This window comes from Ustilaginoidea virens, chromosome 3 (assembly GCF_000687475.1).
Source record: "Ustilaginoidea virens chromosome 3, complete sequence".
Lineage (NCBI taxonomy): Eukaryota > Fungi > Ascomycota > Sordariomycetes > Hypocreales > Clavicipitaceae > Ustilaginoidea > Ustilaginoidea virens.
Window position 1 is genome coordinate 1,452,129 of NC_057318.1, and position 26,839 is coordinate 1,478,967.

The following is a 26,839-nucleotide window of genomic DNA, read 5'->3' on the forward strand; positions in this document are numbered from 1 at the left end:
GGCATGCAGTTGACATGGACATTCCCGCATTCCCACGTGTAGGCGGCTTCACAACTCGGCATCGTGAGCTACTACTATACAATAGCTGTGTGGCGGCCGGTGCTGTTTCAAGCTGGCATCGGGGAAGGCTTCAGTCAGCCACGGTGGGAATCTGCTCTGTGCTCCACGCAGATTCTCATGAAGAAATCTCCCAGTCTCGTCTCTCCTTGGCACTGTCTCGATGATTTTTTATTAAGCTGGCCCGGGCTAACCACTACTACTACCAACTATTGACCTTGGGTCAACTTAGGTACATAGGTACTAGGTTAGTAGACAGCTGGCGGCCAGGCTGGGGCCCCTGTCCCAAGTCCCACTGATACCAGACTTGACAAGTACTGTGCGTCCTACCATCCAAGTTTCCTTTTCCCCATTCAGCTCTGCGGCAGGCGGTGCCGGATTTCCGCTCTCAAATTCTTTCACCAAGCCAAACAGCAACCAAACCAGACAGACAATACCTGGCCCTGGGCCACGCGTCGTCGGTCCGCTTGTGCAACAACAGCACATGCAACAATCCAGCTTCGGGCTGGGGGGGGGGGGAAGGGGGAAGGGGGGGTTCATTGGGATGAGTCACTGGCCAAGTGACGTGACGACTTCTGAGTTGGCCCATGGCGATGCAGAGGCGCCACCAGCTAGCTAGCTCCAGTCTGGTCCCTTCTTCCATGCTGATGCTGATGCTGATGCTGATGATGTCTGGTCCGTTGCTCTTTCCCTGCGCACCACTCCGCCCGCTGTGCCACCAACCACACCGCATAACATGACCGCATCTTTGCACATGCAGTTGCCTGGCTTGCAGCTGGTTGCAGTTGGCTTTCGGAGCCTTCCAACTGCCCGAGCCCCGTGCCAGCACCTCAACTCATCAACAATCCGCCTGGCGGCCTGACTCAACGACTCCGTACCTCCTACTTACATACCTACCTACCTACCTCTAACCTACCTCCTGGTGGGCAACCCCATGTTTTTGAACCGTCACCGCCACATTGCAGATTGCAGATTGCAGATTGCAGATTGCAGATTGCAGATTGTTGATTTCTGATTGCTGATTGCTGATTGCTGATTGCAGGCGTCAACAGGCAGCAGCCCAACTAACAGCAGCCGAGTTCATCTCGTCGGAGCAACAACACCAACACACCAACACACCAACACACCAACACACCAACACACCAACACACCAATCAACACACACCGGATCATTGACGCAATGCCAAAGTCGACATGGGCATTTAAAGAAGAAAAAGCTCAGAACAGGCTTGCCGAGAGCAGCATTGGGAGGCTGCATCTGCAGTCAAAGCACGATATCCGTGCCCCATCATGTCAATCATTCCGAAGCGTCGCTCAAAAACAGGTCCCATACGATGCTCCAACGAAGAGAAGAGCAGCCCGAGCACCCGAGCACCCGGGGTGTACTCGATGATGTAACGATCCGCAGAGCTGAACGGAACCCAATCCAGACAAAAAAAAAAAAAAAGCAAACGTTTAGTTGGTGTGGTTGCTGCCTATTGCTTGCTCCCCTTGCCATCTATATCTATCTACCTGTTCGTCAACCGTGCGTCGTTTTTTCCATGCAAAGGGCGGCCGGCCACCAGTCCACGGATTCACGCTGTCTCTGTGGTTTGTAGCTTTGTACTCCGTACCGAGTAGGCATGTGGGCAGAGAAGCCGCCTATTGTTTATTGCCCGCAGGAGTTGCCGACAAAAACGTTCACGTTCCCCAGGAGCATCCCCAGCATCTGCCGCATCTGCCGCATCGCAATTGTCTGGTGCCTTGCAAGGTTCCCTCCCTTGGTACCGGTACCTCGGTCTCGGGGGTGATTGTACCCCAAGGTTCAAAGTGCTGCTTGTTGCCGTCCCGGAACCCCATTCGTTCTTCTTTCTTTGTCTTGTATCTGTCGATTTTCCCGTTCCGAGCGCGGCATGGCATGTATCCGTACTCCGTAGATATGAATATGAAGTTGTAGAAGTGGGCCCACGTACTCTGTACCCGGTAAACGAAACCGTAACCGTCCGTAACTTTTTATCCGTATTAGACTATTAGTCGTACATATGCAGTTGTCTGTCACTCGGTAGTTTCTCGAAAATTCTATCCGAGTCATCCACAAATGCAACGAACGTCGTGTCGCCCAGACTGAATTTCACAACCACCGCCATGCATTTCGCCCACTCTCGGACAATCCAGCATCAACGAGGCAATAACCATTCATCTCAGGCACCCCTCGGCACACAGGTGCCTTGACGAACTTGCCTTGCGAAAACTGCCAGCCTGGCTCCCGTCCGCCCAGCCCAGCGTCAAACGCATCAGTCATCAAACTTGCAAGATCCATCCATCACCAACCAAACCAATCCGCTTCACGCACTCCTTCCGAAAGAAGAAAAGACTAAAGCGGCGCTCGGCTCCCCCAGGATATGCACCGACACCTCGCTCACCCCCTGCTCCTCGTCGTCGTCGTCGTCGTCCTCCTCCTCGCCCTCCCGCTCCTCGCCACCGCAACCCCCAGGGACGCCATCCTCCTCTCGCGCGTCCAATCCCTCACGCTCCGCGGCCACGGCGCCAGGACCACCAACCGCCGCGTCGCGGCCATCCCGCAGCTGAGATGCGTCTCCTCAAAACCCCTCTGCGACCTGTACGCAATCGACGTCATGCGCTGCACCAACCAGGGCTCGTCGTACGGCGGCGAGGACATCGAATGGAGCTGCTCGGCCACCCTGCCCGAGGAGCTGAAGCTGGGCACCACGGACGTCATCTGCGAGGGCTACGCGGGCCCCGACGACCCGTACGTCCTCAGGGGTAGCTGCGGCGTCGAGTACAGCCTGGAGCTGACGGGCAAAGGCAAGCAGAGGTACCCGGGCCTGGCCAGCTCGCACGGCGGGTACTTTGGCGGCGGGCGGGGGCGGGGGCCGGGGCCGACGGACCTGTCGGCTTGGCTGTTCGGCCTTGTCTTTGTCGCCGTGCTGGCGTGGATCCTGTACGCGGCTTGTTACGGGGAGAACGGGGTCCGGAGACGGCCGCGAGCTACGGGGGGACGGAGATGGGGAGGCGGCGGCGGCGGAGGAGGAGGAGGAGGAGGAGGAGGATGGGGTCCTGGCAACGATCCGCCGCCGCCTTACCCTGGCACAAAGCCGTCGTCCTCGTCGCAGCAGCAGGGGCAGGGCTGGTCTCCGGGCTTCTGGAGCGGCCTGTTGGGAGGCGCCGCGGCTGGCTATCTGGCTGGCAACCGGGGCGGCAACGGCAACGGCAACGGCAACGGCAGCCGTCGTGTCTACGACGGCGGCTGGCAGAGCAGTCCCTGGGACTCGGAGCCGTACAGCCCAAGACCCTCCCCGGCGGCATCGTCGTCCTTTTCGTCAGCTTCTAGCTCCGCTCGACATGAGAGCACTGGATTTGGATCTACGCGCCGCCGATAGCTGGGCATTGCTGGGCATTGCTGGCATTGTTGGCATTGTTGGCATGGTCTGGTCTGGTCTGGTCTTGTTGGTTCTGTCGTCTTGTTGGGTATTGTTGGGTCGAGGACCATGATAGCAACATGATGATGATGCCATGTCAGCTAAAGCGAGAGACATTGGCAAGTCATTTGTTTCCTGCATTCGCTGGCCAACTTTTCTCTCTGCTCTGGCACATTTGACCTGTCAGTTTCTCCGTCTCTCGTTATCCAACCTCGCTCCCTCCAGCTACCTTCAAGAGAAAAGCAAGAAAGAAGACAAAGATGAGAGAAGCATGAGAGAAGCATGAGAGAAGCATGAGAGAAGCATGAGAGAAACATGAGGAACATGAGAAACATGCGTCAGCTGCCCAGTGCAACCGCCATCGATATACCTGCACATTCAGTCAATGTTGCCGGTTTAACGTTGGCTGTCCTGCCCTGTATGTACGTACACGTGGCAAAAGGTTACAATCCACGACTCAAGCCTTCTCCTCGTAAAATTACAGTATCCAAACAGGACGTGTCGTCCTTTGCCACCTTTCTTTTACATATGCCCGCCCGCTAGCGACCACGAGCTCTCACCAGCCTGTAGACCGCACAGAGAGCTTGTAGGTTTGTGGCTGCAGCCGCTGGTCGCCCAAATGTATAGCAAACAATTCCGTGGCCCCCATAATCCCATGCAAGCGCCTGTCACCCGTCCGTTTTAGCGTGTAACAAGAAATCAAGAGGAAAGAAAAGGGTGGAAAAAACAAGAAAAATATGCCGACAGGAGCAAAAACGTGAAAAGTGATGAATCTCACACGGCGGGAAGCAGCCGCCTCATCAATGATGAACAGGCATGACGTCCATCTTGTCAAAAGCCCGGGAACACGTGGGGCACTTGCGCATCCTGTTGCTGATTCGGTCGTCGACGCATTTGTTGCAGAACAGGTGACCGCATGTTTTGAGCGCCGTGTTCTTGAAGTTGTTTCTGCAGATGGTGCAAAGCGCGAATGTCTAGGGAGGGACCCGTTAGATTCCGCGCGCCATTCAGGCAAAAGGCAAAAGAGAAGAGGGCTGGGGTTACGAGTTGAGCAAGAGAGAAGAACCATGCCATGCGGCTGACTTTCTCCCGACTCCAAGACCCAAACTTACTCGAAGCATTTCTTCCTCCTCTGATGAATTGCTCAACGCCTTGCTCTTCCAATTGTCTCGATCCTTTTGGGCATGTTCGACTCGGACCTTTAACTTCTCCACCTCGGCTTCTTGGATGGTATTACGTTCTCGAACAACTGCCGAGGCATTGTCGCGAGATTTCACCAGGCTTGTCAAATCGGTGATTTGTCGACTCAGCGAGTCGGAGCGTCTCACGGCCTCCAGGCTGGTCGTCTCCATCTTCTTGTTCTCTGCCGCCAACGCTGCGTTGGACTGCTTCAAGTCTCCAACTTGCTTCTCGAGGTTGCTGAGCAGTACTCGGTTCTGGGCCTCCAGGTCTTTCAGCTGAGCAATGATCTCGGCGCTCTTGCTATTCTGGTGTCTGAGTGACCTGATCTCATTGTTTCGAGTGTCGGCGTCCTTTCGGGCCGCAAAATACTTCTGATCCGCCTTGCTCTTCTCGGCAATCAAGAGGGAAATCTTCTCTTCCAACGCAACAAAGTCCATCACCTTCTTTTGCGCCAGATCCTTCATCTTCTTGTAGGCTTTCTCTATGGACGGCAATTCTTGGTTGATGGACTGAAAGTCTTGCTGCAGCTTCTTGTACTTTTGTTCCAGTTCGCCTGGTGAAAGATGACCAGCATCTTCTTCACTCGTCGTCACCTCTTGACCTTGTGACTCCTGGAACCTGGAGATCTGAGACTCCAGCGCAGCAATACGGTCGTCTTTGGCGCTGCAAAGATCCTTGACTTGCTCGATCGAGGTCCTTTCCTGCTCCATGCCGGCCTTTCGTTGGGAATTTTCAGCCAGAATCTCGTCTCTGGCTGAACGAACCCTTGCCAGGTCTTGGTCTCTTGACATGATGTCGGCTTCCAATTCCTGCGTTACTTGATTCGCATCCGCCTCCAGCTGAATTTTCCACGCGGTGCGTTCTGCCTGCAGTTTTTCGGCCTCCTCTCGAAGCTGCTTGTTGGTTGCCTCGAGATTGTTGATTCTCTTGATCAACTCCTCGTTCTGCGCCTTGAACTGCTTGAAAACATCTGTGCGGATAAAATCTTCGTCTGTCCATGTTTCACGGCGTGATTTAAGTGTCGAGTTCTCGTCTTGCAGAGCCTTCAGCTCGGATAGGATGGAATCGAGCTGTTCCTTCTGCTTTGTCGCCGAGGCCGATACCTCCTCGTACTTGAGCAGAAGCTCATCCGTCGAACCATTTACTTCATGTTGATCGGATGCGACCTCGTTTGTTGCCGCAGCTCCAGTGGGACGTGTGGAGTTTGCAAAGGCTTGTTGCTCCAGCTTTTGTACTTGCGCACTCTTGGCTCGATCCAGCTTCTTTTCAGCCTTGAAGTACCGCAAAGTGGCCGCATTCAACTGTTCAGAAAGCTGGTCCTTTTCTGTATGCAGGCGATCCAACTTCAGCATGTACTCTTTCTGGGACGCCAATAGTTTGTTGACTCTCCCTTCCAGGGCAGCAGCGTCTGGCGTCAAGGAGCCGCGCTGAGCGGAGATGCGGCCAAGAAGAGACTCGGCTTTCGTTTTGATAGTTTTTCCTTTATCTTGGAGGTGGGTCTGAAATTCGCTTAAATCTTTGAAATTAATCCCGCTGAGATATGGTGGTTCTAGAATCGGAGTCGTTAGCGTCACGAGTGCCAAAAGAGAGATACGGGATTTTATATATATATATACCGGATGTAGCTGGATCGTCTGACATTTGGGACTGGGCTACAACTTCCAGTTCTTGAAGCAGCTAGAACCAGTCAACATCAACTCGAATATTTACTCAAGAAAGATGAAAAGAAAATAAAGAAGGTAAGGAAAAGAAAGCAAGCTCACTTGACGCCACCAAGCATCTATGATTTTCAAGTGATCATCGTGATGGACGCATCGCTTGTGCAGCTCTTCGAGACGTGATTCAGCCGTGGCAGCCTTGCGACTATATTCTTGCATTTGGCGGTATATGGCTCCTTTGGTATATGCCTAAAAACAACAAGCCCGGGTCAGTATCATGACGGACGCAAAGACAGTCCATCGACGCAACCAGGCCATGAAACTCGGCAAAATCAACGACAAGAAACACTACTGAAGTGCATTACAGGCAGCCAGAAAAACATCGGCCATGCAATTGAAACAAATCTGGATGGCTGAGCCATGTGACGCATCATCTTGGTGACGAATCTCGCCTGGGCGCAAAATTCGAAGCAAAACGCCGTCACTCGACTGGAAAGACCCGTAGAGCGGGTGAATCCATACCGGATGACCGTGTACCGTGAAAAAAAGGAGGGGGAGTCGCTCAAACTGAAAGCTCGTGGTGGCAACTTACTTCAACCCAGCCTTCCTCCTTCATTTCTATCGCATCATCCTTCGTCTTGGAACCATTCACAGCGACTCTTTTGCTGGGAGGAGCAGTCAAATCATCGGCGCCGCCGATGGCGGGCCTCTTCCTATCCTCCATCTTGGAGAGAACGGACGGACGAGGCGAGGTGGACGGTGACGTTGCTACAGGCATCAGACCACGCGTCACAGAAGTCCCCTAGCTCAGCGAAGAGGTGTCCTCAAGACGAGAGGCTGGCGGCGACTACGCTCCTGAGCCACGTGCCTTGCTGCGACGGACGCTGCGCTGGTTGTCATCAAGCCAATTCCGCAAGAGGGATTGTTGTTGGGGCCTGTGACGGTTGGTAAAATGGGGGCGGAAGAGAGTTGGGATCGTGGGCCAAGCAAGGAGGTTGAAATTTCAACGTCCCGACTCGCAAATGAGAGAGAAGAGAGAGAGAGGCATGGGCTGCTTCACCAAAGCAGACCACTCCCGCGCTAAGCTCGATTGGGTCTTGCTTATCGATGACTTGTCCCTCCCCCCCCCCGGGGGGGATGTCGGGTAAACGTCGCTTTCTTATTCTTTTGTGTGTGTGGGGGGGAGGAGGGGGGGGGGAGTTTGGTGGTGTGGATGTGACCTTCTCCGAGACCGGCATTTGGCAGGGCCCCACTCTCACGTTCTTTTGGGGATTTTTTTGGTTTTGGGAAAAGCCTTTTGTAGCAAGACGGAAAAAGCCTTGACGATTTGCCCAGCCCTGGGACTAGCGATTCAAGTCACATCACCGTGCCGGATTGACCTTTTTTTTTTTTCCCCCGTTTTTCCCTGTCCCTTTGTCCTTGTTGCTTGATGCGCGGCTGAGTTAGCCCAGTCTCCCTCGCGATGAGTTCCATGTTCAAAAAGAAAGGCGGCCTCGCCTTCAAGCCCAAGGCTCCAGTCGCACGGCCAAAGCCCCCAGCGCCAAGCACAAAACCTGCACCGGCACCCGAGCAGCCTGCGATTGATGCGAATTCGGAACCAGCCACGGAAGACGTACCGCAAGTCGCGCACGCGGAATCGGAGTCTCGGCAGGTCGGACAAGGTGGCTTGGGGATTCCCGTCGAAGAAACGCGAGAACAGCAGCAATGGGAGACGTCGACCGCGCCCGGACAGACGGCGAGGCCGACATTACACGGCCGGCAGGAGGACTCCGTCTCTCGACCGCAGAAGCAACCGGAGACATTGCCACGCCAGGCTGAAACCAGCGAGGAAGAAACCGCTGGACTCGAGCCCGTGGCCGATTCCTCTGCCGGAATCGATATCCAGCCATCGCCGACCCCTCGCAACCGGACAGTGAAAGTACACCACCAGCCCGCCGTCGATCCTCTTCCACCGCAACCGTCGATAGAGCCTCATGACCAAGCACCATCATCGTCAGAGCAAACGGCCCGACCGGAGCCTCCTGTTGCGGAAAATGAGGGTCAAAGATCATCCACCGCCGCAGCAGCAGAAGCAGCAGAAACAGCAGGGGACGAGCCAGACACCCCGGCGGCTCCTGGACCCGGTTCCAAAAGAGCTCCCAGGAAGCAAGCCGCCACCACCCAGGATGCAACAGTCTCAGATCCTGCAGAAGGCGAGCCGGCGCGGCCGAGGAAGCGCCAAAGAAAAACCAGGCCGCAGGGGCAAGACTCGCAGACGCCTGCCCCCCGAAAACGCAAAACGTCGACCCCAAAAGCCGCCAACGGTTCGAGGAGCAGCTCCCGGAGAGCGCGCTCACTGACACCAGAGGACGCCGAGACCCAAGTCGTCGACCTTCAGAAGCTAAAAATGTCCGACCTGACCAAGGACTTGCGCATAGGCAAAAAGTTCAGCCGCCACGACGAGCTGCGCGACCGCGAGCGCAAGGCCCGCCAGAAAGCCAAACTCGACAAGGACACCGACACGCCACCCAGCGAAGCAGGCGACGGCACCTCGCAGTCGCGCACCCCAGACGCCGCTGCCACCACGGCGAAGCCCAACGCACCAGGTGCTGCATCCGCTCCGGCATCCGCTCCGGCATCCGCTTCGGCATCCGCGCCAGCAGCCGCGTCAGGCCCCCAGTTTCGCATCGTGGACGGCCAGATCGTCGTGGACCAAGACTCCCTCGTCATGGACCGCCACGCCCGCGCCGCGGCAGCCCGAGCAGGCGAGCACATGGAGACTGTGGAGGAAAACGACTTCACCTGCCTCATCACCTCGTCGTCCTTCATGAACACGTCCAAGCTAAAGGGTCCCAACATATGGACCGACCAGGAGACGGAGCTCTTCTACCGCGGCCTGCGCATGTTTGGCACTGAATTCGAAATGATTTCCAAAATGTTTCCCGGCAAGCGCCGACGCCACGTGAAGCTCAAGTTCAACCGCGAGGAGCGCCACAACCCCTCCCGCATAGACGCCGCGCTCATTGGCGAAAAGACCATCAAGATGGACATTGACGAGTACCGAGCATTCACCGGGGCCGAGTTTGAGTCGCTGGAGGTTATTGAGGCGGAGCAAAGGAAGATCCAGGAGACTTACGAAGCCGAGAGGCAGCGCGTCGCGGACGAACAGGCCGAGGTTATGAGGAAGAAGCGCGACGAACTGTTTGCCGACGAGGATGGCGAAGGGGATCTGAAAAGGAAGAAGAAGAACGGCAAGAGGAAGGGCAAGCAAAGCGTTTCTTACGGCTTGAACGGCGAACCTATCCTTCAGGACGGTGGATGAATTAGGGCCCCACTGGGAAAGGGGGAGATTCCATTCTTGTCGATTGCTGACTTTGGAAGGGGCTGGTTGGTGGCTTTCAGATGAAGAATGACGGCAAAGGACGGGGGTAAAGACTAAAGGGTCGGATTATGGACAGTTTCAGTAGAGAGGCATGATACCCAGAGAGTTGGGGGGTGAGTCGTCGAAAATAGTGCTTTGAGATATGAGCTGGAGTAGAACGGCGGGAGAATTTGCATATTACGGAGTTGGGAACAGAAAACCGTCAGTACGTGAACCCATTCTCATGCAATGCCAAACTGTGGTAATTGGTTACACCAAGCAGTCTAAAACACATAAAACACAATACGCACACCCACACGCACACCAGGCAACACAAAAGAATGGCTAGACTTTCTTTTTGGGGTGAACCAAGATGCCTTCCATCCAGTGCGATTAATCGTGTACGAATAAATGAAAGCGTTTGATAACAGCTGCTGCAGCCAGAAAACGCAAGATCCGCCATATATATCCCTTTGACCGCATATTACTTGGCTGACTGCCCCATTAACCCATTCTGGCGTGAGTTGACCTTGCTGGTTTTTGTGACTTTGTTCACGAGGCAGGACGGTTTCTCTGCCCGAGTCGTCGTCAAAGAAAGCATGAGACTTTTCCCCCCGACCCCACCACTGCTGGTGACAGCCTCTCTTGGATGAAGGAAAAGGGTGAATCGTTCATCATAATCGTAAAAAAGCACCTCTCGTGGGTAACACGGTTTGCACGGTCGCATTTCTGCCATCAGCAACAACACTTCTTCAGCTCCATTGTTGACGCACTTTAATTCGTAGATGGTTCTTCGTCATCAGGTTGGTCGAACAAAAAGTTGGCGGCTAGCTCTTCGTTCTTGTCGCAAGCGAAATAGGCCTGGATGGCTTGATCACGGTCGAAGCCAAGTCGGCATAGCTGGATGATGCCACCGTGCCTGTCAGCAACAAGACGCTTCCTCCACCTTGAAGCAAAGAAGCCTACCAATGGACTCGGTCCGCGCGGAACTTACTCTTTCGATCGCGTCACGCTCCTCCTCCGTGACGGAGATGGCTTGGGCGCCAGGAGGCAAGGGAACGTCGTCATCAGCGCTCTCGCCGAGGAGCTGAAGGAACTGGTCAGGGTTGGATGCGATCAGCTGCGCCAGCTGTGGATTCCCTGCGCCCAGCTGCTGCAGAATAGGCTCCAGCATCTGCGGCTGCTGCTGGACCATTTGACGGAGCTGCTGAAACTGGGTGTTGTGTCTGAGAAAGTCGAGATTGCCCAAGTCTCCCCCCTGGCTGGCGGCAGCAGCGGAAGCAGCAGCCGCAACGTTCCCGCTACCACTTGCTCCACGGCCGCCGCCTTGCTGAGCAGCAAGGTCAAACAGGTTGATGCCACCGTCGTCGTCACCTGCCTGCGTAGACGGTGTTGTTTGCGCGGGAGCTGGAGCGTGAGCGGGAGCGGAAGCTGCTGCAGCTTGACGTGCCTGTTGCTCTTGTTGAAGGTTCTCGGGGATGCCCTAGCAGTCACAGGCATTAGAGCAAAGGTAGCAGAAACGCCATACAAGATCGACTTTTTCGACCTACGTTCAAGAGGTATTCAACAGCTCGATCGGGGTTATTAAAGGCTGCGCGCATAGCTGCCTCGATTTGGCTCCTCTCGAAACCCATAGCTTCCATATTGGTAATAGCTTCGGCACGCTCAGCTCCCATTGCCAATCCCGAAATATTCTGACCGCCAGCGCCAGCTTCGGCAGAGCGTTGGGGGGTTGGAGTTGCAGGAACGGTTGACTGGGCGGCAGTCGACTGGGCCGGGGCAGCAGGAGCAGCAGGAGCAGCAGGAGCAGCAGGCGTACTGGCCGCGGGTTGGGCGGGCGTGGTTGGAGGAGCGGCAGATGATGGTTCGGCGGCAGGGGCAGGTTTTTCCTTCGGCTACCCAGGGGGTTAGTCCCACAAAGTAAACATCGGCCCGTACCAAAGGCGGAATTTTTCCCTGGCGTCTACCTTGTTCACCATACAAACAACAAATCCCTTCTCCTCAATGTTGTACGAAGCTACGGTCTCGTCATCCTTTAGAATTTTTCCTGCACCAAGGTCAGCTGGTCAGTTTCTTGGGCCTGTGACGCGCGATTTGGATGACGAGGATGCATCGAACCAGAGTAGATGAGTTTTTGGTGCTTGGGATCCCATCCTTTCTCTCCAGAAATCTTGTTCTTGACGGTGGAGATCTAAATCATGAGTTTTAGCCTGGAGCTTGCGATGAGGTGCGACAGGAGTACGAGAGTAGTGTGTATGGCGCCGGAGTATGTGGGCGGAAGTTTCCCTTCGGGGCGTACCAAATCCGTAGCCTCAACGTCGAGGACAAACTTTTGCTGCTTGAGATCCTATACAGCACAGCACGGTGTAATGTCAGCCACCCATCCAGAAACATGGCACATGCCGACCGGCTTTGAGGCGGGTTCGCAAAAGCTGCGACGACCCAGTTCGTCTGAAGGCAGGGAAACCCCTTCCATCCGCTTGCAGGAACAAGGGAACAAGGGAACAGGGACAATAGTGTAGCAAGAGGGAAGCGTGGCTTACTCTGAAAGTAACCCTCATGTTGGTCAGAAGTGGGGCAGCTGGACGGCTGCTAAAGGGTAAGAGTCGTTCAGAAAGACGTCGTTAAGAGGTTAGAGCGAGCGTGAAGGAGGAGTTGGGAGGAGCAAAAAGGGCCGGGGCGGTGGCGGAACGACGAGGCAAAGAGGAATGCGAGATGACGGTAGTGATGGGCTGGCTGAGTCGAGGTTGGCGTTTTCTTTGAAGCTGGTTTAGCTGGTGGGTGGCGGGTGGCTCTTTGGGGGTCGGCTCCAGTCCTTGGGTTTGTCGAAGTGGAAGTGAATGTGAAAGTGAGAGTGGAAGTGGAAGTGGAAGTGGAAGTGGGGTTCCAATCCAAATTTCAGATCAGGCCAGCCTGGGTGAACTTTGACTGCATTGATGGGTCCCAAGTCAAGTTCTCAACAGCAGGTATTGATTGACTCCGTAGTCGTCAGTCCATGCCTGCCTTGCGCAGCGCAGCGCTAATCGGATTAAGTACACTCCGCACTCCGACTCTACTCGCGGGAGGGAAGCACTTTAAGAATCAGCGGCGGCCCTTCCCCTATCAACCCGAAAGAAGAGGGGAAACAAAAAAAAAAAAAAAAAAAAAAAAAAAAATGGGAAGAAAAAGAAGAAGAGGGAAAAGAGGGACAAGATGAAGAGGTTACCGAGTCGCTTCAACGGAGACAAGGCATTGCGAGCCGATGGCTGTGGGACCCATCAGGTCTGTTTTTGCGTCGAATTGTGTCCGTCTTGAATATATAATACTGTATAAGGTATACAAATCCTACAAATCCATCCTCTGGAAGGTAAAGAGGTAGGCATCTAGGTTCCCTCCAACGCCGCGCTAAATATACACAAAGCCCCAAGACATATATAAACGCTCCCCCAACCTTCACATGTATCCAGGCCTTGTACCTTGGGTAGTCGTCATGTCTATGTCGCCAGATATTTTCGTAAATATACCCGTAAGTACAAAAAGTAGGACCATACTTCCAAGCCGGTTGTGTCTCGTCACTGCTGGCGAATCATGCCTCGAAATGCAACCCAGGCCAAAGAGTAAACAATTGGGGTGGGGAGAAAAAAAAAAAAACTGAAAAATGGCTTTAGCCAGGAGCTTCTCCTGCTTCGCCATTTGCGTCGCTCACCACACGCTCTTTGTAAGTTTCCAAGCTGGCTTTCATGGATGAGCTTAATAGCCACTCGGGAACGGGAGGCGTCTTATTCTTGTCAGATCGGTCGCTCCATCTGTCTGCCTCCGCTTCTCCGTTTTCCCTCGTTTTTCCTTTTCCGAGGCTTTCCATGCTCGCCTGAAGACTGAGCGGACTGCGTGTAGGTAAGCTGCCGCTTCGGAGGCGCCTCAGAGACTGTAGACTTCCACGTCGTGAAATGACCTGGCCAGCGTTTGGCGCGGCTACAACGACAGTACCTGGACTCGCGGCAGGTGGTGGAGTCGGAGAGTCGGAGCGAAAGAGCGGGTGAATGTGCAGCTCGCTGATGGAGCCGTTGGGCGTCATGGCTGCTTTCAGCTCCGAGTGAGACAGGCTGGAGCCACAGCTGTCCATTCTGCGCAGGATGCGCGGGGGTTCGAGATCTGCCAGGTCAAAGGGCGTGGGCGGGCGGCTGGGCGGCCGACTTCTGGGAGGATTGGCGGGATTGGTCTCAAGAGCGTTCTTGAGTGCCGAGGAGGGCGAAGCCGAAGCCACATCTATGACCGCCTGCCGATGGTGCGTGTCCACAGAGGATGTGTCCCATGAATCAAACGACGTGTCGGTGCTGGCTCGAGGGAGCACCGATTCCAGGGAAATGGGCCTCTGATCGTCTGGTATCAGTAACCTACATCCTGACGAAGTTGGTCCGAACAGATGCGGCATGCCAGTTATGCGGAAACTGGAGCGTTGGTTGTAGCGCGCTGGCGAGTCGGTCTTGCTTCCCGACGTGTTTTCCTCGGCATTGTTCATGGGGCTGGTCTGGCTATATCGAATCGCCTTTACGTAATGTTTGCGGCCATCATCGGTCGAGTGGGAAGACCACGTCGACGCCGACCCTTGGACAGTCATGCCACGGCTCGTGAGCAAGCAAAAGACGACGAAGCCCAGCTGGGAAACGGCAGCCATGGTCAACGCTACTGTTAGACCGATGGCAATGTTTCTTCTCTGATCGGCCAAGCCACCATCTAGGGTGTCTGGTATTGACTTTTGCAGCGACACCAGAGCGACGATGGAAGCGATGGCAGCCACTGCGCAGGCGGTGAGCTGGAGGATGAAGACGAGTTTGGAACATTTCCATGCCAGGGGTATCTTGGCTTTCAGAATGTACACTATGCCGAGAGTGCCAAAGACCAGGAGGATCACGGACTCGAGGGCGGCAGCGAGGACGCCAGCTGCAAGCAATAATGAGTTGTCTGTTGCGCCGATGCAGCAAATGATTTCGAGGACAATAGTCACAGACGTAGCCAGAACCGCCAGTGTCCCCGTGGCAATGAGAAGGCCTACCGGAGCCATGAGGCAGCTTCGGCGGCCTCGATAGCCCACCGGGATCGTTGTTGAAGAGGAGGAGTGTCTGGAAACACGGATCAATCAAAGCTTACCCTCCCTTGCCAGGTACGACTGTTTTGAACAGGGCGTTTCCTTTTTTTTTTTTTTTTTTTTTTTTTTTTTTTTTTTTTTTTTGTTTTCGAAAATTACAAAGATCCCCAATGGCCCCGGGTTGAGATTCCTTGCGCGTCCTCGGTAAAGATTGTGGCGGGAAAAGTCATCAAGGGATGACGAGTGAATGCCTAGGTAGATAAAGCTGCGGTTCCACGGAGCAATGGATTGGCAAGCCGGCGATTGCTGGATCCAGTCAATGTGTCCGTCGATGTCGCGCGTCTCGCGCGTCGTTGGCTTCCTGGGCTGCTGAACGTAAGAAGGGAGTCGTGATGTTGGGCCCGGACACGCAAGTTCTATTGCCTGACTGTCCGCAACTTTCCTGGTCGCCCAGTGAACAATGGCAGCACGAGGCTGATTAAGGAACGGCGGCTGTTTGCCAGAGCGCAATCCCAACAGGTATGAGGTAGCGATGGTCAAAAATAGTTACAAAACCTGGGGTTATGGAATGTAAATAATGTAAGTAACGACAGTCATGGGACAGCCACGTCGAGACGGGCAACAAGGTGTCTAGTCTGTAAAGAACGTAGCGTATACCGGAGCAGGCGAGGATAGAAACGAAGGACTAGACCATTGGGCATGAGTAATGAGGACACCTGCAGACTGGGGAGGAATCAGGCAAGGAGCCAAAGTGAGTTTCTTGACAAGGAAATCGTGAGCAGTTTGGTTTGGTTTGGCCAGCGGAGCCATTGTTGGCCGCCGGCGAGCAGGCAGACCTACCTTTAAAAGTACATACATGCTGGTAGCATTCGGCCATGACAACACGTCAGAACCCCATCATTGTCCGAGTCGCGTAACCCCATGCCATGCACGTACGGCACAGGTATAGCTCATGCCAGAATCCCGGGATCCTGGGGATCCCAAAATCTCGAGCGCACCTGTTGAACCCGGGCCAACAACGTGGGAAGAACAAGAAGCTTCCTTTGCACATCACGCCTGGACTTGACTCTGGGAGGGAGGGGGGGTGGGGGGCAGGGGTGGGTGTGGGTGGGTCTGGGGCTGGTTGTTTTGGGAAGGGGGGGGGGGTTTCGTTTGTTTGTACCAGGCTGCCAGGCTGCCAGGCTGCCAGGGCCCGCCACCAAGACGCCGCCGTTGTGCAGAGTGGGAAGGAAGCGAGCTGGGGGGTAGGATCCTATCAATACCTTACTTCGCCTTGTTCATGGCCCAAGGCAGGTAGCCGATACTTACGACGCCACGTGAAAAATGCACATGCCCGAGAGGTACCTGCGCTGCGCATTCGAGTACTTCGTCTGTCTCGTACTGGAGCTTCTCCGCTCTCCACTGGCCGAGCCTAACCAGGCCTTATCAAGTTGCTAGGTGTTTATTTGTTTATTTATTTGTTTGTTTGTTTGCTTGTTTGTTGTATTGCGCAGTTGTCCCAGGCCGCCAGCCAGCCAGCCTGCCAGCCAGCCAGCCGGCAAACTTGGAAGCTGGAAAGCAGCCTGAGGAAGGCACAGTTGTGCCCGACCGAGGTACATAATAGTAGGCCATCGCTGCTTGGAAGTTGGTGGGGGCATATGATAAATGCGGTTGCGCAACAGCTCAGTCTCGCGAAAGCTTGACGAGTTGCGGCCTTGCAAATCCAAAGGCTGAACCTGAACCGGACCTGACGGTGGCAAGAAGCAACTACTAACTTGGTACCTACCTACCTCCTAACCTCCCTACGGCGTGCGGAGTACTCCGTTGTCTTGGACTAAAGTCCTATCTCGAAGGCGTCGAGATGCCAGGCTACACCAGGGCTGAGACAAGCCGTAAAGGAAGTGAAGCAGCCAGGCTCTCTCTCTTCCCCGAGCTGGGTGACCAACCATTTTTGTCCTCGGTGTTGATTTCTGCGGCGCCAACAACAAAAACATCCAGGTCTTGGTCAGGTGAAAGCCACCACGGGTGCTAGGAGCCTACATGTAGTAAGAAGCACGCACGTTGAACGAGTTGAGGCAGGTACGCGGCGGTGCCTAGCAGTCGACTTGAGACTTGACGGCTCACCGGCTTTATTAGTGCATCTTGGTGGCTTTGGCTTTGGCACTGGGCTGGTGTTTTAGGGCGTTCCACTTGTCGCCACTTTTCTTCGCTTTGATACTTTTGATTTGATTTGAAAAGTACCAGACTTGGCAAGCAACTCGGGACGCTTTCAATCGACCGCAACTTGAAATGTTCAAGATTGCTTAAAGAGACATGGAGGCCTGGTAGGTACCCTCAAGCCTGCTGCTGCTGATGTTTGTCTGAAGACGGTCTGGTTGACCAGTAGCACTGCGCGGCATCTCGATGGCACTGAAAATCCTGGCGTATGCCGCCCATTGACAGCACAGCCATCGCGCAAGCATGCTGCCGCCACTTGGGACTACGTGCGGTTCCCATTCCAAGTCTGGTCTGGTTGGCTTTGTACGTCAACCGCCAAACAACAACAAATATCCATTATGTATCCATATTCCAGCGGGCGGCGCAAAACACAATGCGCAAGGGGCGACTCTACGGGTGGCATGGGCTAACGCGGAGGTCTTCCTTGTTTGTTTTCTTTTTTGTTTTCTTTTTTGTTTTCTTTTTTTTTTTTTTGGGACCCCCCCCCCCCCCCCTCCCACTCAAGCTTCAGTGTTTTCTTTTCTTTTCTTTTTTTTTTTTTTCGGCGGTCCAGTCCTGGTCCAGATTGATTCTCCGTGCTGTCTTTATTTTTGTTTTCTTTTTTTCCTGTTTTTATCCGCCTTGTGGGGCCTGCCAGAAACCGCTCTGTCTCAGTACATCATCCACACGCCTCTTGGCTTCCAAATGTCTTCCAACCCGTACGCCATATAGGCCTTGAAAGCATTTGGCAACGTTTAGGCAGGATGCATTGAAAGTGGCTCATGCCCTCTGCGCCTATGCCGTCCGGTTCGATTCAAACATGTACAGTTCAAGTCTGTAAAGATGACTATGTGGCCATTTCAAGGCTGCACCTGCCATCGGCTATCAGCCTCTCTTTCCTCTTCCCGGGCCCAGCCAGCTCTTTCCTCTTTGCGGCCCCCCTCTTTCCCCTGCCCCTCCCCCTCCCCCTCACCCTTCCCCCTCTCCCCCACCTCCACCACCACTACCATCACCGCCACCACCACAACGCATCACTCCCGCATTTGCACGGGAGGCTGTTTGGATTGGACTCGCGCCTTTCCTTACCTCGGGGCATCTACACATTTGGGTGCTTGCCCTACTCCCACGTTGGCGATTGTTGATAATTTAGGACATCGCGACTCAGATACGTAAGTACCTAGCTACCTAGCTACCCTGCTACCCTAGAGCATAGTAGTAATAGCCAGGTATTTACCTCTTGTTGTTACAGAGAAGAAACTCTTGGCTAATATATTTGCGTTCAAGTTTCAATGGTCAGAACTTTCCAACGTTCAGATGGTCAATTCATAAGACGTGAAACAAGGGAACTAGGAGATCCCCGAGACCCACGCGCCCACACTTTTCTCTGGGAACCTCTGGTCCCCTGTTTTCTTACTTTACCGTTTTCTCAAATGGTCAGACACGTAGGAGCTTAATTCGTTATCTTTTCTTTTCCTTCCTTCGCTCCTCTTTTTTTTTTTTTTTGGCCCCCTTTTCCTTTCTCGTCAAACACTTGTGATGGCATCCACTTCCTAATGCGTCTTTCGGCTGACTAGGAAACCATTTCAAACATGTGAGTTAGCGACGCGTCACGGCTGCGGGATGCATTGATTGCATAGGACGCTGCAACCCAAACCCAGCATCATCAGCAATATGAGAAATTATGTTGGCTCCGTAACCTCGCCCACCGTACTCCGTAACTTGTCGGTGACTATTCTCGGGGAAGAATGCAACTTGCATCTCAGCTGATGACTATGCTCGCATATGCCATCTCAAAACAGTTTCTTGTGCTTCCGTGCGCGATGCCGATAGTAAATCCTGTCAAACACGCTGAATCCGCCATCCCAAGCCACATGTATCATGACATTCATCTCGACCCGTGCTGACTCCTGAGCGCGTCCGTTTGAATCTTTTTGACCCAACATTGCCGATTGCCTACAGACACCCCGAGGGGTCCAAGGCCCCTCGGGCTTGAATACTGACTGGGCTTGCGGCGGCCGTCAACTTGCCATGCATGCACAGGCACTAATGCACGGGAACAGGAGGAATAATCTACTCTTTGAGGCTTCGTAACACAAGCATGACGCGCCGATCGCAAAGCTGCTGTGCTGCCGACACGACATGGCGACTGTTTGATGGCGAGCACGAACAAAAGAGCCATGGAACGTCAACTGGTGGGTTTCAATCAAGCACGGCGTTAAAGTGGCACCAGCGGCTCTCCCCAAACCTGCTCGCACTGTATAACGGGCCACGGTCAGCGGCCACAGCTGGTAATGGTAATGTCTGGTGTTGCTGACTGGATGTTTCATTAGAGAGAGCACCGTATGGCGATGCCATCAGGACAACAGCCTGCAAGACCTCGGGCCCTCCTGCCAAGTGCTGCCTGTCATGGGAAGGAGACCCCATCATCCATCATCCTCCAATCCTCCCGATCGTTCTTGCCGGTTTTAACCTGTTACTCGAGAGTTTCATTCAAGTCAGTGAGCTGGCGCCATCCTCCACCTACGATGCATCTGCCGCCAAACTGCCTCGAATAAGAAGTCAATAGAAACATGAAACAAACATCCATCGTCACAACAACCTCGCGGTGCACTCTACAGTACCTACCTCATACCTCCTGTAGCAGTACGTCCAGTCAAGCCCGGTACCAATCTGCCAATGTGGGGACAGGTGGAGCTGCCAGAGCCGTCGTCTTAGATGTAAACCCGTCTCGAGCTATGATTGGGCAGCTTGCACACTGGCCGTCATTGACATCATGACATGACCTCTCAACATCTGCTTCGCTTTTCTCCAAAGTAGCTGGCGACTTTTCAAGACCCAATGATTGTAAAAAATTTTAGGTAGACTCTTTCTTTTCTAATCTCCGTGCTCAAACCTGCGTCTTCTTTTCTTGATCTCGCGAACCCAAAAAGTGTCATCTCGCACTTTCAATTGTTGCTGGGTAATCAAACCTCAAAAACCACATATCACCGGACGAATGAAAAAAAAAAAAAAAAAAAAAAAAAAAAAAAAAACCACGCAACGTGATCCAAGCGATCGTTTTCCCTTCATAAAGCGGAGATTAATACAGCATCTAACCAAAAAGCAATAAGAATAAAATTAAACAAATATACCGCCACGAGTTGCTCAACATGGCCAAGCCAAGAGTCATCTATTGGTTCCGCACCGATCTCCGACTTCACGATTCTCCAGCTTTAAAGGCCGCGCTGGATCTCGAGCCAGCTGTTTTGTGGCCCATATTCACTTGGGATCCGCATTATGTCTACCACGCCAGAGGCGGCACAAATAGATGGCAATTTCTGTATGCCCAGCATCGTTGCGTTATGTCTCGCTGATCGCACAAGGTAGTCGAGCCATTGCTAATGTTTCCTCGCTTCCGCAGATTAGACTGCCAGAATGATCTTTCCGAATCCATCAGCAGATTGAATCCCAAATCAAAGCTATTCGTGCTTCGAGAAGGTCCCCAGACACTTTTCCCCAAGCTCTTCAAGGCTTGGCATGTCACTCATCTAGTTTTTGAAAAGGATACCGACTCATATGCTCGGGGACGTGATGCCGTCGTAACCAGGGCAGCCGAGGCTGCCGGCGTGCAGGTCGTGGTTCGATCGGGCAGGACGTTGTGGGACAGTGACGAAATCGTCTCCAAAAATGGTGGCAATCCAACCATGTCCATGACTTCCCTGCTATCCGCCTCTAAAAAAATTGGTCAGGTTCCGCGACCAATTTTCGCGCCAACCTGCCTGCCCGATCCGGCCGAAATGCCCGTTGACTTTGATCATAATCAGCCAAGCACAGGGCCAGATAGAAATGCTCAGGGGAGGCCGGGAAACGACGCTACATATAAACACATTGCTGGTCCAAAGGGTGACTTTGCCATAGAGACGTTAGAAGAACTGGGGTTTGAACCGGCAACTACACCTCACAAAGGGGGAGAAAATCGAGCCCTGAAACACTTGAAGGCAATTGTCGAGGACAAAAAGTATGCGGCTACTTTTGAGAAGCCCAAAACCAGCCCTGCGCTGTTTGAGCCCCAATCGACCACGTTGCTCTCGCCGTTCCTTCACTTTGGCGCCCTCTCGGTGAGAGAGTTCTATTGGCAAGTTCAAGACGTCGTCAGTTCCTATGGAAAGGGAGCGTCCACCCCTCCGGAAAGTCTTACGGGGCAGTTGATATTCCGCGATATGTATTTTGCAGCGCAAGCAGCCATAGGGGACCACTTCCACCAGACGGCTGGCAACGCACACTGCCGATTTATACCCTGGCATCTGCCATCCAAGACGGATGCTGATACTGGTCTTACGACCGGCGAATATCACATCGACTCTCAACAGGCGGAGAAATGGTTCCAGCGGTGGAAACTGGGCGTCACGGGATTTCCGTGGATTGACGCGCTTATGCGGCAGCTTCGTCACGATGGGTGGATTCATCATCTCGGTCGCCACAGCGTAGCCTGCTTTCTTACCAGAGGAGGGTGCTACATTGACTGGGAGCGAGGCGCAGAAGTCTTTGAGGAATATCTGCTCGACCATGAGCCAGCCTGCAACGCTGGTAACTGGCAATGGCTGTCCTGCACAGCCTTCTTCTCGCAGTATTTCAGATGCTACAGCCCGATCTCGTTTGGGCAGAAATGGGACAAGAACGGCGATCTGATTCGTCGCTGGGTGCCGGAACTGAAGCATCTGAATGCCAGGTACATTTACGAACCTTGGAAAGCGCCCATACAGGATCAAAAGAAGGCGGGAGTCCGGGTTACCGGGGACGGGTTGTCTGACGCGGGAAACGGCACCTACCCGAAACCCATGTTCGATTTCAACGAAAGACGAGATATATGTCTCTCCGCAATGAAAACGGCGTATGGTGTTGGCTTGCGTGGGGATGACAAGAGGGTGTCGAACGGAGGCTGGAGAGAAATGTTTTCCGAGGGAAACGGAGAAATACAAGGCCGGTTCGACAGCGATGCGGGCGAAAGTGCGGACGATGGTGACAAGGAGAGGGAGAATGTCGGGGCGAAGAGACGCAGAAAGCCGAGCTCAGGAGCGGCGCCGAAGAAGCTGAAGACGCAAAAGTAACGTCCTCACAGAACCAGCCTACCAAACTGCAGCGTTGAAATAAGCCCTCATGGGAGGGAGTACAAGGAGTAAATCAGCTACAGAATGGGATTCTCATATTCTCCTGGATGGAAACCACCCTCTGAGGAGTTGATGTAAAATCAGTCCCGAAGAAAAGAAAAAGTAGAGCGACTCAGTAGGCGGCTCGAGTATCCGCGAGCCTCAGCCATTCCATAGCCCACAGTCTCCTCTCCTCGGTCGACCGTTGATCAGCAGGCATCGCGCCCCCGTCCAACTCCATCTCGGAAAGACGCGCAAACATATCCCTTCTTCCGTTACACGCAGCTGCGTATAACCTCTGCGCCACCTCGCCCGACTCTCTCCGTTTCAGCAGATCCGCCAGCTCAACATCAGCCTCAACGAGCCCGTCTTCGGCCAACCTGTCAAATATCCGTCTCGCCTCGTCTCCCTTCCCCGTCTTGACGTAGGCTTTGCCTAGACACAGCTCGCAGTAGGGTCTCCATTCAAAGCGTTCACTCAACTGAAGGGCCCGCCTCGTGGTTGCCACCGCAGCGTCAAACCTTCCTTGCTCGAAAAGCAGCTCCCCCGCGGCTGTGAGGGCGTCCGCATCTTTCCCGCTGCTCACGAGCTCCTCGAAACGCGCCTCTACCTTTCTTAGCTGCGGGATGCGCGTGTACGCGCCAGACCGGATGAGCTGCCTGGCCAGCGAGAGCGTGGACGGACGATGCCCCATTTCGGAGGCGGATGACCAGAGAGCTGTGGCGAAGGCGTCTGCCGTCTTGGACTGCATTTGGCGCATGATGCAGGCTACCGAGTGAAGAGTATCTGCGGAAATGGCGTCTCCTGTTTTTGCGAGGGAGAAGGATTTCGGAACAGCGTTAGCGATTCAGGAGGTTGCATCGGGTTGGATTGTGCGTACTGCCGCTGATTGACACTGCCCAGGGGCTTGAACCACGTTTGATGGCTTCTGCAAATCTTTGGGCTGCTTGGTAGTATTCCGAGCAGGTGAGACGCTTAAAAGAGTCGCCGTTTCGGTAAATGACGCTTTCAAAGGCACTGAGGGGGATTTCCGACAGGTTGAAGATTTGCGAGCTAGTCGGGCTGTTTCTTGGAGGACGCGCGATTGCATATGGTCGGGTTTGGTGGGTTGACGGCGCGTGTGAGAAGACGGACGTCCTCGAGATACGGACAAGGAGCGGAGTCCTATTAGGAAGGAAACACATCTTGCATAGCAGGCAGCTCAGCTTTGGAGCTCTTCTGGTAGCCATATTTTGATTCAGGGGATGCAGCTCAGCAAGCTGATTGTCGTAGGGTCCAATGTTATGCGGCGTTTCAGATTTCCCAAGCTACACTGGCGAAAAGAACACATGCTCATGGGTTAGATGATGGAATGAAAGACAGTAATGTGTAAGCCTACCTAGGTAGGTGGTAGTAGAAGGTCAACATGTAGATTCGTCGTTGCATTTTACGGTTGACGTCGACTTGGTGTGAATGTGACTTGGACCTTGGGAGGTTGGAGATTCAACTTCACTGAAGCCGCTCTTACACCAATCAGACACCACCGCATCCCCGCCAGCATCCCACCACCGGGAGAATTGCAAGGACCCACTCAAGTTTTTTCCGCAGATGCAGGAAAGAAAACCTCCACAGGCACGGCCGAATTCTCAAGTACACAGTCGGCACATCAACCGTTCAAAGGCCTGGATTTCCCCCGGTAGGGAATTGAGAAACAATACCTTCTTTCTTTCTCTCTTTCTTTCTCTCTTTCTTTCTTTCTTTCTTTTTTTTTTCTTCGAAAGGGAAGTGTCATTACACAGAGAGCCGAAAAGAAATACGCCGTCACCGTCTACATACGTTTCCACGCAAGATTCATCAACCTCAGTGAGGTTTCCCACTCGTTGGAACCTGTTATTCCCTCGGCCATGCCCGTCGAAACTCGCAAGAGGAAGGCCGCTATGGCTAAAGAAGCGCAGGCTGCTAAATCCGCGCCACCGTCCTCTAGCACGCCCGCGATCAAGCGTCAAAGGAGTCTGCCGGTACGAGCCAAGGAAGGCGATGATGGGATACCCAGCAAGGACGACGTCGGGTCGAAGCCGCCCCAGAACAACGTCATCACCTTTGACGACTGTGGAAACCCAGATCGGGAGCTCGCAATCTCTGCTGTGGAAGCAACCGACGTGTCGGAGGCGCTAGAGCAAGAGGCCAGCGACAGCGACGAGGCTCCTGAGGCTGTGTCGACGTCAAAGGTGGCCAAGAAGATGATTGAGTCTGCACAGGCTTTCCAGAAGGCGGCACGAGAGTATGTTTGCCGTTATTTTATTTATTTCATTTTATGTCTCGTTTTTTTTTTCCCCTCTTTGTCTACATTTCCGTTGGCTGGTTTTCATCTCATTTTTTTTTAAAAAAAAATAGAAATCCGTGTTTATTGGATTTATTCTTGATCTGTTGCTGCTGTTACGATTTTGGACAAAAACCAGGCTCTTCACCCAAGTCATGATGGATGGAATTGGTATCCTTTTGACTAACCTACTTTTACAGACAAGCTGCAGCTGAAAAGGAAAAACGCCGACAACGCGACGCTCTTTTCAAGCAGCAAGCCTCGGTGCGGAAAGAAGCGGAAGCTGGAGAAAATACTGGCCTGGTTGTGCCCGGTCCCATTGTTGCTCCAGCAGGGAAGAAATGGATGGAACAGAAGCCGGTTCCCGACATGCTGCCTCTCGATTATCTCACCGACTCATCTAGCGAAGATGGGGACGAGGACAGGGTAGACTCTGCAGCAAGCCGGCAGCGCAAGCGCAAGCGCAACGTGGCGTCTGTTGAGAAGCGTCTATCACGGGAGAGCAGAGGGCCAAGGGACCAAGTCGTTGGGAGCACAATCTACAGAGTTTCCAAGCCTCTTGACAAGAGACTGGCGCCCAAGGCGAACAAGCATTCCAAGAGCACCAAGCAATTGTTGTTGAAGAGAGGCAGAGAGCCGGTGAAGAGCCGCTCTTTGGGGTTTGCAAAGAGGTAGTGCAACACTCTACGTCTTGTTGTCCCAACCTGTTCCTTGCTCTGGTACGTGCCGGGACCGTAGTGGCCAACTCTTTTTCCTGAATGACGGCGTTTCACGGGGTTTCTTCTTTTTACTTCCACCTCTTTTTTTCTTCTTTCTTTCTCTGTTTTATGAAGAATGGCGCTTTCCTCACGTTTCAGAACCTCGCTGTCGGGTCAGGCTTGTCAGAAGAATCATCACGGCGCAAAGGAGAATTTACATTTCATTAGATTGCGCGTAGGTGGTGCACTCACTGGTGGGCATCCAATACCGCACGAGCCAATCTTGTCGTGATGGGTAAGCGGTGCGGACGGACAAGACAGTTTAGTTGGGAAACAGCAGCTTGACATGGTCACGGGCGTCTGCAATGTCCTCGCATTGTCAAAGCCCGACTTGACTTTTCTGCTCTTTTCAACTGGTTGAGAAAAAGCTAGCAGCTGTACTTGGGCACACAGCTTCGTCCATGCTGCTCCGATCGGTGCCGGGCCGAAAACACCCTTTGGTGTTTTAAGTCGAGGGTTTTACAACGCCTGGTGGATGGTGCTTTGCAAGCGGACCATGGTCTTTTTTGTTTTCTCATCAGCACGCCGTGATGACTGATGTTGTTATAGGGGCACCAAGTGGGCACGAAACCTTTGCGGTGATTCTGCACAGCGGCATGTCCCCTCAACGTGTATATAACTTCCGTGCCATATTGGGCCAAGTTGGAAACACTTCCAGTCCCATCACGGCCAGCCACCCAGAGAATCGCTACACTTGATTGCTGAAAAATCAGATCTGCCCGTTGCGCAAGCACACGAGAGTGGGCACCAGTTCCTCCCCTCATTGATTCGTGCCGGCGACATCAGAAGGGGGAATAGTACCGAAAGGTTCTGGCTGACGCGCACAGACGTACGTACAGTACGGTACAGATTGGCGATGGTGATCTCTAGACTCTGGTCAAGTATGGATTGGATAGATAGCTCCTGGCTGATGCGCGAAGCCACCGAAAGCACTATGCCCGTGCGCAATCGTCCAAGCCCAAGTGGCTTCGACATGCGCTTTGCGCACTTGTTTGAAGCTGATGCTCCGGTACCCCGCATCGAGACAGCAGAGGCTTCCTGCACGTTGAAGGAAGCTGGCAAAGGCCTCAACCCAGTCGACTGCAATTGCTTGTCAGAGGCGCATCATGGCGCGCGAGGGCAAGCATCGGTAATTCGATGACGAGACGGCGAGGCGGGTGTGGCGCCGTCCGTGCTAATGCCGGTTGGAGGGCCGAGCCAGAGCCGTGCATGGCGGCATGACGAATGGGAGACCGGGAGCCTATCGACGGAAAACGGTAGAAAAACGGTCAAGCTGCGAATCTCCGGTGAGGTCTTGGATTTATTTGACTGAGTCACATTTTGGACTCTTAGAGTCGCGGACCTGGTGGAGCGGGGGAGTGGAGATGGACATGGGGCGTGGAGATGGGCATGGGGCGTTCGGTTAAGGCGGCCGAGTGGGTCTCTGAGGGGCTGGGACTAGAGCGACTCATCAGTGGTCACTACCTGGTAGTAACTGGCCACGAGATTAGGTACACCTACCTACCTACCTACCTACCTACAGTGGGGTTCCAATAATGCACGAACAAAATCGCGTAGCGCGTAATCTTCGCGCCTCAACCAATTTTACCCTTTACATTACAACGCCCATAATATACCACAACAATGCCCGGAAATCGTATCTTTGGTACAAAAATATCCGGAAATCGTTAAAGGAATTATGAATTCTCGCCAGTACAAAAAGCTGCTATTATGGCCGAATTATCGTAAGGTAAAACCTACCGCGCGGTAGCTGCCGCATT

General features: G+C 53.6%; 9 protein-coding genes across 9 annotated transcripts; 5 read left to right on the forward strand and 4 right to left on the reverse strand.

Moving 5' to 3' along the window:
* Positions 1 to 2,438: 2,438 nt before the first annotated feature.
* Positions 2,439 to 3,437, forward strand: UV8b_03697 (uncharacterized protein; the record flags this gene model as incomplete). The annotated part of the gene is made up of 1 exon (XM_043141195.1): positions 2,439 to 3,437. The coding sequence occupies one exon, from the start codon at positions 2,439 to 2,441 to the stop codon at positions 3,435 to 3,437; it is 999 nt and encodes a 332-aa protein (XP_042997129.1).
* An 839-nt stretch (positions 3,438 to 4,276) lies between these two features.
* Positions 4,277 to 7,040, reverse strand: UV8b_03698 (uncharacterized protein; the record flags this gene model as incomplete). The annotated part of the gene is made up of 5 exons (XM_043141196.1): positions 4,277 to 4,450; positions 4,589 to 6,207; positions 6,275 to 6,335; positions 6,422 to 6,565; positions 6,909 to 7,040. The coding sequence occupies 5 exons, from the start codon at positions 7,038 to 7,040 to the stop codon at positions 4,277 to 4,279; spliced, it is 2,130 nt and encodes a 709-aa protein (XP_042997130.1).
* Positions 7,041 to 7,778: 738 nt separating this feature from the next.
* UV8b_03699 (uncharacterized protein) lies at positions 7,779 to 9,617 on the forward strand (the record flags this gene model as incomplete). The annotated part of the gene is made up of 1 exon (XM_043141197.1): positions 7,779 to 9,617. One exon carries the CDS (start codon positions 7,779 to 7,781, stop codon positions 9,615 to 9,617), a length of 1,839 nt encoding a protein of 612 aa, XP_042997131.1.
* An 813-nt stretch (positions 9,618 to 10,430) lies between these two features.
* On the reverse strand, positions 10,431 to 12,217 carry UV8b_03700 (uncharacterized protein; the record flags this gene model as incomplete). The annotated part of the gene is made up of 7 exons (XM_043141198.1): positions 10,431 to 10,556; positions 10,651 to 11,139; positions 11,207 to 11,551; positions 11,624 to 11,703; positions 11,775 to 11,847; positions 11,956 to 12,003; positions 12,200 to 12,217. 7 exons carry the CDS (start codon positions 12,215 to 12,217, stop codon positions 10,431 to 10,433), a joined length of 1,179 nt encoding a protein of 392 aa, XP_042997132.1.
* Positions 12,218 to 13,299: 1,082 nt separating this feature from the next.
* Positions 13,300 to 14,697, reverse strand: UV8b_03701 (uncharacterized protein; the record flags this gene model as incomplete). Its single annotated transcript, XM_043141199.1, has 1 exon — positions 13,300 to 14,697. One exon carries the CDS (start codon positions 14,695 to 14,697, stop codon positions 13,300 to 13,302), a length of 1,398 nt encoding a protein of 465 aa, XP_042997133.1.
* Positions 14,698 to 17,013: 2,316 nt separating this feature from the next.
* UV8b_03702 (uncharacterized protein) lies at positions 17,014 to 18,491 on the forward strand (the record flags this gene model as incomplete). Its single annotated transcript, XM_043141200.1, has 5 exons — positions 17,014 to 17,024; positions 17,148 to 17,220; positions 18,047 to 18,065; positions 18,181 to 18,329; positions 18,471 to 18,491. 5 exons carry the CDS (start codon positions 17,014 to 17,016, stop codon positions 18,489 to 18,491), a joined length of 273 nt encoding a protein of 90 aa, XP_042997134.1.
* A 1,554-nt stretch (positions 18,492 to 20,045) lies between these two features.
* UV8b_03703 (uncharacterized protein) lies at positions 20,046 to 21,983 on the forward strand (the record flags this gene model as incomplete). The annotated part of the gene is made up of 2 exons (XM_043141201.1): positions 20,046 to 20,215; positions 20,297 to 21,983. The coding sequence occupies 2 exons, from the start codon at positions 20,046 to 20,048 to the stop codon at positions 21,981 to 21,983; spliced, it is 1,857 nt and encodes a 618-aa protein (XP_042997135.1).
* Positions 21,984 to 22,155: 172 nt separating this feature from the next.
* UV8b_03704 (uncharacterized protein) lies at positions 22,156 to 23,251 on the reverse strand (the record flags this gene model as incomplete). The annotated part of the gene is made up of 2 exons (XM_043141202.1): positions 22,156 to 22,826; positions 22,903 to 23,251. The coding sequence occupies 2 exons, from the start codon at positions 23,249 to 23,251 to the stop codon at positions 22,156 to 22,158; spliced, it is 1,020 nt and encodes a 339-aa protein (XP_042997136.1).
* A 654-nt stretch (positions 23,252 to 23,905) lies between these two features.
* Positions 23,906 to 24,996, forward strand: UV8b_03705 (uncharacterized protein; the record flags this gene model as incomplete). Its single annotated transcript, XM_043141203.1, has 2 exons — positions 23,906 to 24,282; positions 24,522 to 24,996. 2 exons carry the CDS (start codon positions 23,906 to 23,908, stop codon positions 24,994 to 24,996), a joined length of 852 nt encoding a protein of 283 aa, XP_042997137.1.
* Between the last annotated feature and the right edge of the window lie 1,843 nt (positions 24,997 to 26,839).